Source organism: Merops nubicus, unplaced genomic scaffold (assembly GCF_000691845.1).
Source record: "Merops nubicus isolate BGI_N331 unplaced genomic scaffold, ASM69184v1 scaffold1844, whole genome shotgun sequence".
NCBI classification, from domain to species: domain Eukaryota; kingdom Metazoa; phylum Chordata; class Aves; order Coraciiformes; family Meropidae; genus Merops; species Merops nubicus.
The window spans coordinates 16,135-30,888 of record NW_008603421.1 but is presented as its reverse complement, the minus strand read 5'-3'; the positions used below and the strand labels follow the sequence as shown (position 1 = coordinate 30,888).

Sequence of the window (14,754 nt, the reverse complement as noted above, 5' to 3'; positions counted from 1 at the left end):
CTTCAGTGGTCCTGAATAACCAAGAACAGTCTGAGTTTGCATGGCTACATTTTTAACACCAAAACCAGCCCGGCAGTGTACCACGCTCCAATGTCAGGGTAAAGGTTTTTATTGCTACTTTGATGGATGAACTTTGTTACCAGGAGCTGTAGACTTAAACCTCTCTGTTATCTTAGTGCAAGCAGCTGCTGGATGTGGCTGAGATGCTTTCTGAAAGCCAGAAAAAATCCTAATTCTTTTAGTTTTGTGTTCTTTAGTAATTCAGCTTTAAGTGATAGTCTTTAACTATCAGGATTAAACATACATGATACCTGAGCCATTAGAATTCCTGTTCTCATAGAGGAAGAACTCCTTGATGGAGAATTCCCTGAAGGCAGGAGACAATAGACCCCCCCAAACCATAGGTACTCAGAATTCCTTATAACTGGATAGTATGATGTCCTTATGCAGCACAAAGTTTCCATGATGCAGCAGTCAGTTCTGGTTTTTTAAGGGTCAACAGTACCCTGGTATGTAAAGCAATTACATTGCTTCTATATTAAAGACTAGTGTAACTTTTGTTTCAGTGATCTAGAAGGATTTTGAGTGTTTGACAGCTGTCTCTCATTATTTTGATTTTCATCTCTTATAAATTTAATTTGCATCTTTTTATTCAAAAGAAAAAAAGCACCCTACAAACTGGCAAGTCAGTATCCTTTCTAAATGGCTGCAAATTGCTTTTGTTGTGATGAACCCACTCTGAACACACTGCTGTCTGTGTATAATTTTTAGGGTATTAACAAGGTCTCATTGTTTGAATCATTCAGGTTACTTGGGGGTATAAATGCAGCCAGTCCTGTGGCTGATGAACATTCTCTTATAAAGCTGTATGTAAATCAGCTTCACAACAATTCACGGTCAGTATGAGAGCACTAACCCACTAATGGCTGTAGTTTTGTAGCTCATGCACTAATCATTAGCAATTCTACTAAACTACTAAAGATATTCTTTACAGCAGGCTCTGGTGGGCTGGAGGTTTTCTGTGGCTCTAATTAGTCTTTTGAATAGACTTCCTGCTGGCTGTGGGCTTTGCCAACTTCTCTTGCTTCTGCCCAGCACAAATCTCCCATTTTACCCCTTCATGTAGCATTAATGTTAATGTATCTAGAGGAAGATGGAAACATTGTTTTGGAAAAACAGAAAAATGCACCTTTATGCAATGTTGTTGTCTGTGTCTGACTTGCTTGATGCATTCTTGACTAAGGAACGAAAGAGGCTCGCAGGAGAGCCTGCAAACGACTCTGGCCTTGCAGCCAGCCTCCTCTTCCTCTCCCACAGCTCTCACTGCTGGTGGCCACTGTTCTGCAGCTAGCCCTGCTTGCCAATAACCTTCCCCAGACCCCTTTGCTTTGCTTTTCAAAGTGGCCACAGAAAAGGAGGATCTAAATTTTTTGCTGAAGCTAATGAAGACTTCCCATTTACCCAGTGAGCACTAGATTTGGAGTGAATCCTCTGATCCTGCACCCTTTTTCCAGCATTCCCTCTCCTCTTAGTGACCTAAAGGAAGAGCCTGTTTCATTCTGCATAAAACATAACTCAGTTGGATAAGAACAGTTTCCCCATTTACACTCCCCATGGAGTGTAATGACCTTTCTTTTTTACTTTTTTCATTAATCCATGAGCATTAGCTATAATTCAGTGAGAAAGTACTGAGACCAAGGTGCTTTTCTGCTAAATGCCAAGTTCTTCAATCTGTGTTAAGACTAGTAACAGTATCTTCATTCATTCTCTTAGATTTTACTATTATTATTGCCCTGGGAAAATCAGACCTCATTAGTAGAAGCTCATCCTCTCATACATCAGAGAAACAGGCTATGACAGCTCTGTTTGCACTTGTGCTGATTTTATATTAAATGCTCTGTGATTCATATTCTAATAAAAGTTGTACAAACTCAGGGTAAAATTTCTAGCAGAACGTCATCAATGCTAAAAGCTCTGCTGGCTGTGTTTTCACTGCAGATAACTTATGGTTACTCTAATCTGTGTTGCAGTCTAGTCCAGAAGCTTCAGATAGCTTTAAAGAAAGGGGTTTTTTAATGTAATTAGAATGTTTATGCAAAGGAGAATTGGCACAGGCTCATTTGTGGTGTTCCCCTGGTGTTTATTTCAGCTGGTTGTGTTCATGCAAGGAAATTATTATTTATTTGCAAGCAGTTTCTCCCTGGAGCAGGAAATGCTGAATTCAGCACATCGAGTTATTCTGCTGCTAGAAACAGACATGGACTCATAAGTTCAGCACAATATCATATTCATTCAATGGGCAAAAGGGGCAAATGAACTAGGAAGAAGAATCTTATTAGAAGAAAAATCTTTGATAACTAGTAAATACAGTGACAAACTGGGGAGCAGCTGAAAGCAGACTGAACATGATATGTTCTTTGCAGTTTAGTTATGTCTGAAGCACTGATTTTGGGTGGGTATGCAGTTATTCCAAAGCTCAGAGGAGGTCAGACTCAGGCATTCCATGAGATGCTTCTTGGTTTCTTTAAGCCACTTCAGGATCAAAATTCCTTAAAACTTCTCTGCTTGCTTTGCTTTGTTTGAGCTACCATGTCTGTAAGTGTGCGTTCACAAGGAGGCTGGCATAAAAATTACAAGTACCTTGCTTTTAAATACACACAAGGTGCACGTTGGTATCAACAATATGCTCTGTACAGCTCATGAGCAACTTTAAAGCACCTATATTAGAAAACAAGAAACAAAAAACCTGTGATCCTCTCCCAAATAGTAAATTATTTGCTGCCTTGACAGCTAGTATGTGATTAAAACCACAAGTCTGCAATGTTTTTACTGTAGCTGGTAGTCAGGTTTTAATCTCACAGTTGTTTTTGTGATCTCTGATTACCTGGAGGGCAACAGAGCAAGGGAATAATGCTGCAGGGTAGGTAACATCCTTGCAAACCCAGTGAATTGGATCTGTTATGTCAAAACAGGTAAATTGAGCATTACAGGAGTGTCTGTCCAGTCAAGAGGAGTAACTTTATATTCTGAATTGTTTTCTTCCTTACTTGGATTCTTCTGTTCCTCAGCTGCAATGTGTCAGTGCTGCCTTAGAGTAGCTACCACAGTAATGGATACAGTCTCTTTTGTAGTAAATGTCCTTAAGCTATGGAATTACAGGGCTAAGGTGGGATAGCATGAAGCAGAACATTTTATCTTGCATTTTTCTCAGCCCAGGGACCACCCCACCCCAACCCCTCCCCCCAAGCCAATACATTTAGTTTATCTAAAGGAGTCATAAACTGGAATAAATGGAGTGATACAGCACATTCTGCTGAACTCAGAGTTGCTTGGCAGTTCTATGGTAGGCAGAAAGAATGCACTGTGGCATCAAATACTCATAGCCAGGGAGAAAATGAGTCTGTCTTAATGCTGAGTCAGAATAGCTAGTGCCTTTTTTTTCAACTAAAAAAAAAAAAATTGGCTATTCTACCTGAGTGTAGCAAGAGATTACACCAAATTTCTGAAGAGCAGCAGCTAACTTTGGAGCAAAGCATACTGCTTGGTGCTGTTGTCCATGCCTCTGTCTCTAAGGAATGTGGTAGACTTGAACTGCATGTTGCCTTCATGTTATTTTCAGAACAGGATGAGAGTCTTCCTTATTTCACCAGCAATATTCCACCTGCTAAAGGAAATGTTTATATGTCTGATTTTTTAGAGGCCAGGTAGACACTGAAGAAGGTATAACATTTACACCAATGTTGATAGGTCTACGTCTTTGTAGGCATCTGATCAGAGTTCAAAGTTTTATCTCTTAATTTGCATGGGGAAGCATTCTTTGGCATCTTACAGAATGTTCCATTGTAACAGAAATACATCTTTAAAATATGTGTTCAGGTTGGTAGGAACTGAAGAAACTCTCTATGGCCAAAACAATCTCTGGAGCTGCATTTTTAGGGAATATATGGAGGACATAGGAAGGCTATGGAAGAACAAGGAGGACAAATGTCAGCTCTTCAGGATGAAGGCAGGCTGAAAGCAAAGACAGGGACAAAGACTGAAGAGATTATAGAAGAGACAGCCTAACCTTGGTACCCAAAGATACTGAAATTATGGAAGAATTAGTAAGCACCTGGAGAATAATAAACCAATGAGCAATAACCAGCATGGATTTGTCCTGAACAAATTATGTCAAACCAAGCTAATTTATTTCATTGACAGGATGACTGGTCCATTGGGTAAAAAAGAAGCAGCAGATATCATACAGGTCAACCTTAAAAGGACTTTTGGCCTGGTCCCAGGTGACACAGAAGTACCCAAAGGAAATGTGGACTAGGGGAAATTAGTGTAAGAGCAATGCTGAAAATCAGTAATTACATTTCCAAAAGTGCTGTCATTCTAGGAGAACCTATCAGCTGGGATCCCTGAAGGCTCCCCAAAGTCAGACACTATGCACTATTTCTTGTAATGACCTAGTGAGAACCATAAAGTGAGTGCAGGCAATTTATAGGCGGGACAAAGGTTGAAACAGTTACAGGAAGGGGTGCTTGGAGAGCAGTTTCTAAATTAAAAAATGAGCTCATTTGCAATGGTTGTAATTGATGTCCAAATGATCTGAAATCAATTAGAGGAAACTCAGTAATTGTAAGTGAAAAGTGCTGTAGCAAGGAAGCAAATAATCAAAGAAGAGCTGGAGGCTAATTGGATGGAGAGAAGTATTTTAGCTGAGGAGCTAGCAGTTGCAGTGAGCCACAAACTGATTGAGGTCAGCAGTGCAGTTGTTACATCTCATGGGACCCTGGGACATCCTGTGGAAAGCCATTAAACCCATAGACAGAGGAGGAGGCATCTGCCTGGAGGTTTGCACCCAGTGTAGGACAACAGCATGGGGACACACATGCTAACCAGCATGACAGAGTCCAGAGCAGACACCCAAATGGCAGAAAAACTTAGAAAAAACAACCCATAAGAAGAGGTTGGAGGATACAAGTTTGCTTAGTCAACTAATTAGGAAATAGACCTTGATAGACATGATTTCAGTTGCTCAATGAGTAACATTTGCTTGCCCATCCCTCCACCCCATGTTGCTTCTGGAGCACAGGAGGGGAGGACTCGTGGCTGGTGGAGGGGCCACCACACTGCCCTGTTAGAAAGTAAAGCACAAAATCTGCCCTGGGGTCTTTGCTCTCCCTTTGTGGCAACTTATTCACCATTAAGAAGCAAAAGCTGCATTTTGGGCTGAAATGGCACACCCTGTAACCCTTGAATGTGTTCTTATGGTGTCATTGGGAAGGAAACCTGGGTGGGAAACATTTCCTTCTAGATGGCATGGGGCATGTGTATCTGCATGGGCACTGCTTTGGTGAAAGCAGGAGACACATCAGCAGCTTGCTGGGGGGCACAGAAATGCAAAGCAAGCCTTTTGTCTTGCTGTGCAGTATAACATTTCATTCAGCTTTCTTCCAGACTTATTATAGATCAATAGGTCTCAGATTCTTAAGACAGCCTTCAGTACCATCCTTTTCAGAACCCTACTGCCAGCCTTGACCTCCCAAAAGGATGGGAGTGGCCCACACCTCATCTTACTCCATTCCTTCTTTGTTCTAGTGTTAAAGGTTTTGGTCTTCAGTCCATCAGAGCCACGTCTGCTCAGATTTATCATGCAAAATCACACATCATGTGCCTGTACACACACAAACCCCTGGTTGCACAGCTACGTGCATGCTCGTGCACCCATCTTCTGATCAAAGACATTTACAGTGTCAGAAGCCAACCCAAAAAAAAAGGTGAATAGCTTTTAGAAAGAAGAAAGTACAATTTTTTTTTCTTTATTGTTTTTTAAACCAGAAATGCTTCATCATGAGAGAAAAACTAACATTTAAGTCTCTCCATTTTTAGCCAGCGTTATCTTATTTACATGGATATTTTAGCATTGGGAAGGACGTAGTTACTGCAATCCATTAAATACAGTAATTAGGAAAAAAAGTGGGTTTGATGAACTATATAATTTTATTTTAATCAACAGAGGAACAGTACTTCTGAAAATTTAACTGATGTATCCCATCGCTGGATCTAAATAAGCACATTTCCATAGATGATTGAAGCTATCTTATGGCAAATGTGGAGAAAAGCAATTTAGCTGTTATGGTGAAGCTTTCCCAGCTTGAAAGCTGCATTTAAGATGCTGTTTATCTCGGATTCTACCTGGAAACTCCACAAGCCTTCAGCTCTCTGTGAGAAATAAACATTTTTTGTCTTTTTTGTCATGAAGGCTTTGTAGTTTGCTTTTGGAGAACAGGAGAGAAAACTGACTTTGCATTTCCTGAAGTTTTCTAAAATTTCTTTAAAGCTTCTGTTGTAGTTTTTATTCAGTCCAAGACACCTGAATGAGTTTCTCTGTAATGAATTTCAGACATCACTGTTTACCCTTTTCTTAGTTTTGCTCTCTTATTAACTAGCTCTCCTTCCAAGAATACTGAAGTAGAGCAGAGCAAACTGCTGGCTAGGGCTGCTCCAGCTTTCTTGAAAGGCAAAGGGTAAGTTAAAGAGAGAGTATGTTTGTAGCTTGCACTAACACAGCTAAACAAAACCCTTTCCTCTCTTCCTCCTGCTTTTAATGTCTTCTGTAAACATCTTTCCTGAGAAAATTGTGATAACCAATTAACCTAGTGAGCTAAACAACCGTTTAAATTTATTTATATATGGATTTATATCTTATAAATATAAAAATTTATAATTATATGGATGCATGAGGTCTTGATCAGACGCTTCCAAGCAAATCCAACTATCTCAGTATTAATTGTGTGTGTAACGTGTATTTAATGTATATATACAATACATAGTATATCAAAGCAAATAGTGCCAGCCTCCCAGTCTGCTGTATTTTGAAATAAATGGTACTGTACAGCTCCAGTCCCTGGCTGGACCTGGCATCTCACTGATTTCTGAGCCCAGCTCTCTAACCAAGTGGGATTCTGCCATCCTAAGCCTTTAAATACCCTTTAAATTATAATAATAGCAAAAAAACTTCTGCGCTTGATTTTGTTGTTCTGATTGCCTTTTTTTCCTAAGACCATTTACTTCTCATTCCTCCATTCCCATTCCACGGTCTCACTTGCTCCTGCTCTCTCTGTCTGTCTCCCTCTGTCTGTCTGGACTGCCCCTCTGTCCCACCCCCTTCCAGGTTGCAGTACAGCCTCGGTGTGGCAGACAGGCTGGCCGATGAACATGGTCTCATCGGGCTGTATGTCAACATGCTGCAGAGCCACCCCGCACGGTTAGTGCCCCTTTGGCACCTCGGGGGGACCCAGGAGAGGGACCTTGGCTGGCCAGATGCTCTCCCTGTTTCCTCCTGGCTCCAAGCTGAAGCAGCTCTTCATGAGCGCTAAGGGAATGCGTACGAGTCCAGGATATGTCCTCCCAAAGCTGGTGGACCGTGGCAGTTTGCTGGTACTCTTTCTGGTGATGTTAAGAGTGAGGTATTGCAAATAACTGCTTAGTTAAGAGTGACCGTACACATGGATTTGGGATCTCGTGCTTGGGTCAGTGTAGGACTTGATGGTGGCACAGGAATCTTTGTGTGATGACAACTAACAAATCCACCACGCTTTCAGGGGAACAATTTGTGAGGTGATACTTAATTTGTAGCTTCACCCTGCCTTGAAAGTAAGAAATAGTAATAGTACAAAAATGGTTGTAATAGTAATAATAGGAATTTACTTATTAACCTAGTGAAGGAAGGAGTTAATTTCCATTTTTACACAGCAGGTATTATTTTTGAATCTCCCTGATTTCCCCATTGTTTGAATCTTGTATATAAATTTGCCTTTGTCTCATTCAAACTAAGTATGAAAGGTTTTTAAATGGATGTCTCTAGACTCAAGGCCTTGCAGCCCCTGTGCCAGCAAGGTGGTGAGTGATATAATATATGGCCCTAGAAAATGTGGCACTGAACAGAAAACTTCAGTGTTTCCAGCAAAACTGTGCTTGTGAGGCTTCTTTTACTCATAACTAGTCCTTTGGTTTCCTGTACTGCTATTGCAGAGTATTTCCCAGGTTAGGAGATACACTTCTTTTTCTTTTACATATAGAAGGCAACAAGGAACTTCCTTTGGGAGGGAGGATGAATGCAGTGATTCTCTACAGTCTTGCAAAATTTGCTTCTGCGTGTAGCTCCTGTTGAAAATAGGAGTAATTTGTCCTGCCTGGTAGAAAAAGTCCGCCTTCATTATTCTAGATCTACTTCTCCAGTCTGTAACCCACTGGAATGTGCCAGTGGGGAAGAAAAAAAAGACACAGTCATTTTTAGTGAGGAAAATGAGAACCATTTCTTTAAAACAAATATATTTTAAAGAGAAGTTTAATTCCTGGAGAATCACTTCCAGAAAGCAGGCTTATTGAGTGAGATTTGCACCGTGCCTGTGAAAACAAGCTGTTGGGGGCATGTGTGTAGACCAGTCATGGCCCACCTCTGATTGAGGACAGGAGTAGCTACCCCTTGGTCTTGTTTGACAGGCAGAAGAAAATGTGGCCCTGCCCACCATGAGTAACTTTCTTGATACACTTGTTCAAGAAGCAAGCACAGACTGGACAGGGTTCAGAGTAATTTTTGGTGCTAGGTTTGTTTACCAGGCATGGCGTTTTGGATGCCTGATCTATGCTGCTTCTAGCTTCAGGGAGGACCACCAGTAGATCCCCTTATGAGTGCCTAGCCTCATCTTTACCATCTTCATGCTCTAAATTTTATCAAGTATATTTCAACCTGTTCCTTCAAAGTTTTGAGCCAACCTCACCAAGTCATAGTACATTTGTATCCAAATACATACATACAAATTACATGTCAAACATCCTTCAAATTTAACGTTTTTGAGGGGTGGAGAGTGATTTAATTATTTATTATATTTAATTGTTTAAATAACTGATGCAAAGTGTAGTGCGTGCCATCTGATTGCTGACATTGAATCACTGCAGCCACAGCATCCTCAGTGAGAAACAATCTCAGTTATTTATGTAAGGCACCACTTAGATTTGAACAGAAACACAACTGAGAGGGACATCATTCTTCATCGTGCTTCACACCATGCTGCATTGCCATCTTCTGCTTTGCTGCAAGGAGGGAGAATGGTTCTCTTTTGGTAAAGACAAGAACAGTGTTTCCATCTTGAAGCTCCTGTGTGAAGCCCGTTTCCAGGAGAGGTGAGTGAGGCCTTTGCAGGAGGTTCAGCTGCCACATCACATACAGCCTGGGGTGGCATCTTCAGGCAAAGGTGAACTCCTTCTGCCTGTGCCCTGAAGTGCCACAGATTGCTCAAAGGCCACGTGGCTGTGTTAGGATGCTGCTGAGTTCAAGTTATTTCACCCTGGAGCTTACCAAGATTTGGTGACCTGAGCAAGGCGTGTAGTTACCCATCATCAGGCCATTTCTGATTTAGGTGAGGCTGCAGCTAGACAGCTCAGCTGATGTGTCTGCCTGCCAAAGACAGACATGAACCTGTTGGAGTGGGTCCAGAGGAGGCCACAGAAATGTTCAGGGGGCTGGAACCCCTCTGCTATGAGGACAGGCTCAACCTGGAGAAGAGAAGGCTCCAGAGAGACCTTATTGCAGCTTTTCTGTATGTAAACAGGGCCTATAAGGCAGATGGGGACAATCTTTTTAGCAGGGTCTGTTCCAACAGGACAAGGGGTAATGATTTTAAACTAAAAGAAGGGAGATATAGACTAGATAAAAGGAAGAATTTTTTTATAGGAGAGTGGTGTAACACTGGCACAAATTTCCCAGAGGTGGTAGAAACCCCAGCCCTGGAAACACTGCAGGTCAGGTTGGAAGGGCTCTGAGCAGCCTGCTCTGCTTGGGGATGTCCCTGCTCACTGCAGGGGGTTGGACTGGATGACCCTTAAAGGTCCTTCCAACCCAAACCAGTCTGGGAAAATACCACATGTACGTACCAAACGTGCCATCACATATTTCTGATGTACTGGCAGCCAAAGGTGAAAAGAGGAATGATTGTAGCTGGACCTTCCTCTGCAATAAAAACCTACAGAAATAAATTGTGGGTGTAATACATGAAATTATCTTAAGAACTTTTACAGTAGCATTTCAAAACAAAACAAGGTTGGTATTTTTAGATATCGAGTCAGGCTAATGTATAATAACTAACAATCAGTCCAATACAGCTCAGTATAACCCTTTTCTTCTATTTTAAGTGTAGCTTGTATTTATATTTTGTTGTTTGTTTGTTTGTTTGGGTTTTTTTAATTAATTTTCACTGCTTTATTTTTCAACTGCAGTTATTTTGATACTGCAACTAGAAGTACAAGTTTTCCTTTCCATCCTTCACAGCCTAATAAACTGTTTGGGGTTTTTTTAGAATCCAGTATTCAAGGGCAAACTAAGAAACAAGAGACGGACTTAATTCATTATTTATAGTAACTATCTGGGTGGAAAAAGTATCCCTTAAATGGATGTTTTGGTTAGTTTCATCATAAAGTGTGTTTTAGCATGTAAAAACAGTATTTGCTGTTTAATTAATCTTTAGTGTCTGATTCTACAAAACATTTAACTGCAAAGTAGTTTTCCATTTTGCTCATATAAGTTAAAGGCTTTACCTAGTTTTGAAAATTAATTCCACGTATTTCAGTCTTTTTCATGTGCAGAAGGAAATAAGAGCTGGAGGTTATTTTTGTTCCACATAAAATTATTTTCTTCTGATTTTTTTACATTATATTGTGTAGTACTGTGGTGAATCATGTTTCTGTACTACAAAAGTGCCACGGTATTTTATAGTATTTTTAAAAATGTTTATTAAGGGGGGTGTGCACAACTAACTCTAGCTGGAAAGACTGGTCTAATCTTCCCTTTAAAGAGGAAAATGTTTCAGACCCACTGATTACAGGGGAAACTTAAAGACACTTGTCTCACTTGAACAGGGTTAGGTTTTATTATTATACCCACATACCTGAGTGTTATTATCATTTTGATGGTAAAATCTTAGTGATTCAAAAGTAAATTGCAAATTGACAATAGCAGAGGGCTCAGAGGCCATCAGTTTAAAGTGCCTTAAAACCCAGATGATTTTGAAAGTGTCACAGATAAACAGTCCTCAGAATACATTTGGTGGGTTGCTGTTAGGACACTGTTCTTACAGCCCTGAGGCTTAGAGACCTTTAATTTGTCAGTATTTTCTGCAGGAAATGATTCATTAAGTGGAGGTTTGTGGCATAAGAGCATGGCATGAAGACCACACTGATATCTCTGTTGCCAAAATTTCACAAGAGATTGATGTTCCTAAGACTTTTCTAACCAGTGGTGACATGATTTTAAGAGCATCAGGGGACACCCATATCACCTTTTGCAGGGTGCCTACTGCAGAACAGGCTAATTTGACACATCTGAAAGCTGAGAAGTAGCAAAGATGCTCCAGTGTCACTCCTTTGGTCACAGGCTATCATATTTTTCATTCTTTGCTTGTGGTTTTGGGATCCTTTTTCTATGGATCTCCCTTTGACCATAGAATATTGCACAGATCAACTAAAACCTAAAATATCCTATTGTGCAGGTGATTATATTGGATATTCACTCTGCATCTGAATTATGATCATTCTGCCAGACCAATTGCTAATAATGATAAAATCTAAAGAAATAGCCACTAATGGAGAAGCAGTGTTAAAAGTGTTTAACAGTTTTTGAAAAGTAGGATCATCAGCAGGTTATTTGTATGGAAATTTTTCAGTTTTTTTCAAAAAGATGCCTGAATCGTTCTCTTGAGGATCCCAAATTCTGCACACAATCTCATAAAAGCTTGTGTGTATTTTACTGTATCTTTGTCCATGAAGTTGTTGAAATAAAACAGAAGTGAATGATGGCAGATCAGAACTAAGAGACATAAAACTCCTGGCAGTCAAGGCTAATGTTCCTGTGCATATACCTCTGTGCTTAATGATGACCTGGAATAGGTACATTCCAGAACTAAATTTATCTCAGACATTGAAATTTAATTTACAAAGCTTTGGGGCCAGTGATTTGTGGCATTCACCGACCAAATTTGACACGCTGCTACATCTATTTTATGACATCCACCTACACATAAATATATATCAAAGATGTTAAATAGCAAGTAAGAATAAAAAAGCTGCAGTGGCTCAATTCATTCAGTGAAGTTATTGTCTCTGGGGTTAACTCACATCTCAGAACTATGTTGCAAATTGTGTTGTGCCAACAACTGGAACCATAATTCATTATTTTTCCAGAATGGATAATGTGGTTGCACATTGCTGTAAAAAGGAGAATTGATGCTGAATGCTTGCTGGGTTCACAGTCATCTGTTAGGATGTGATGTTCTAGTCATTATGGAAAAATTAAAAATCAGTTATTCCGTCATGAAAGTAACACTTATTGCCTGGTTTGCAGAATTTTATGTCTGCAGGAGTTACTCGCTCCTTCCTTTCTTTCTCTGGATGTCATATCAGGACAGTAAGCATGAGTATGTAAGAAATAGAACTGCATGAATTTAGCCTGTGTACCTTTAGCTTGGGTCTTTTCAGAAAGCAAATCAGTTATCCCACAAGAATCTGAGTGAGCATAGAACTAAGATATATATGTAACTAAATAAATCAATTGTAACCAAACCCAAAAAGCCAGCGTTCATCTGTCACCAGAAGCCTGATGTACCATCTCCAGCAGAAGCTCAGCTCACACAGAACCCCTCTGGGTGTGGCTTTTCATAGCTTAACTGTTTCTCTAAACTTCATATTTGTGGTCTCACAGGTTATTGTCAGGATGAGAAAAAGGTTACGTTTGTCTCTTTCCCATTACCTCAGCAAGCCATAACAAATCCACATGGCTCCTAGCTTTAGTTTAATGATCAGTGAATATCAATCACTACTCATCTTTCAAGCACAGCTTCTAAATCCCGTTGGACTTAAGCCAATCAGAAGATGCACATTGTAGTTCTCTGTGGTTCTTGAGGATGTGAACTCACTGAGAAATTTTGGAGATTTCCTTCTTCTTTTAAAGATATCGAGTCTTCAAGCCAGAACTTTGCACAAGTGCCATTTTTGTCTAAAAGGCTTTTCAAGTTCAAGATATAATTTCTGGTAAAAATCAGAATGAGATGCCTGTGCCCAACACAAACCTTGTCTTGTGCACTCTTTTGAAACATGAAGCTCATTTGCCAGCAACCAGTTGCAAGCCCTGAAAAGCCCATGTGGAGGGAAGCATGTGCCCATTTCCCTTCAGCCAAAACATGAGACAGTTGCCAAGGTATAAGAAAAGAGGTCAGACTTACCTGCCTGGGATACTCTGCATTCTTCTCACCTCTTCTTATGGGCTTCATTTTTTTTTCTCTTGCATATACTAGCAGTAATGCAATATAGGATTCTAAATCCTAGGATTATCCACGTTCAACTAAGTCCTCCTTAGATTTCATCTTTTGGCCATTTATTAGCTTTGCTGGTTCTCTGCAAATTTCTGAATGTTTAGGAATAGCAGAGCTTCTCACTGTATTGCCTTTTTCCTGCTTATCTGACTAAATCATAGCTTCCATTTAAAATCAGGACAGATGGCAAGGGATTAATCTCAGATAAGCTTTGTCTTTGATATTCTTAGGAAAAAGAAAAGTAGTAAGATGCAATATTTTAAAGGAATTGAACACATTTGCTATTCAGTTCTTACACTTCCCGATCACCACTATGTGCTTCCCTGAGATCTTGGTTGCAAATACCAAGAAACCAAGAATAAAAGAAGAAGTCTGTTTATAAATCCCTAGATCAGTCATTCCAAACTGTGGTCCATGGTATGTGCCCTGCAAAACTATCCTAAATATTGTTTTCTGTTGCAAATATGACAAAGCTGCTGAAGTTCTTCTCAGTAAACACTGAGGTTCCTGCTAGTCTGCTCTCCAGAAATGAATCGCTCTTTAGGTGATACAACCAAGGTGAGGAATCAAAGCAAAGGTTGACTGGTGGTCCTGACCAGCTCCCACCCCTCTTTGGACAGAGTGGTCTGCGAGTTGCATCTTGCATGGCCTTGGCCAGGGCTTGCAGACTGCTGCTGTTGCCCTCTAAGGGAAGGTGCTGCCTGGCCCCTAGAGCTGATCCTGCAGGGACATCACCCTCCCACTTCTCCCCTTCGCCCACGTAAGCAGTGCCAGTGTCCATTTGGCAACGTTTTGCTTCTGACCTGTGTGATGAGGGGTGTGAGTGGGCGGGGGGACAGAGCAGGGCTATTTCTGCCATGTATTCATGTGTCTCCCCTCCTTCCCCCCCCGAGCAGCGTGCTCGACAGCGCCAGTCGCCTGGATGAAGAGCACAAGCTGATCGCCAGGTATGCAGCAAGGCTGGCAGCAGAAACCTCCTCATCAGTAAGTGTTTTAATTAAAGGAAGGTACTTTCCTTCTGTTGTGTTCCAGGGGCTTGGCAAGCTCAGGGAAATTACATCTGACAGTCTTAATGATTAATGGATTATTTTGTCCTGTCCTTTTCATGAGATGCTGTTATGCTTTAGTAATAACACTTTTATGCAGTCCATTGAAACCAAAGAATCTCTATACTAATGCATATAATCTGTAGACTAATGCAGTGGTATTTAAACAATTACAGCAAAGGGAATCTGACATCTTGAACTCAGGGAAGACTAAAAAATATTGTCTGGACTAGCTTTGGTTAAAGGTTAATGATTTACTGCAGTGGAAAAAATGTGGTGGTGAATCCATTTTACTCCCTAGTTCAAATATCACGACCACTGGGGCTCTAAGTGCTGAGGATTTTAAGTAATGGTCT

The 14,754-nt window shown here is 40.6% G+C and overlaps 1 protein-coding gene across 3 annotated transcripts in view; it reads left to right on the top strand.

Moving 5' to 3' along the window:
• LOC103771340 (dystrobrevin alpha) overlaps positions 1-14,754 on the top strand; it is a 79,368-nt gene that overhangs the window by 50,472 nt on the left and 14,142 nt on the right. For 2 of the 3 annotated variants that reach the window (XM_008938633.1, XM_008938632.1), the window contains exon 10: positions 14,249-14,336. In XM_008938633.1, the coding sequence (XP_008936881.1) occupies positions 14,249-14,336 (88 nt within the window). Of the gene's footprint in view, positions 1-7,162; positions 7,256-14,248; positions 14,337-14,754 lie in introns of all 3 variants that reach the window. The other variant, XM_008938631.1, reaches the window with a different exon arrangement.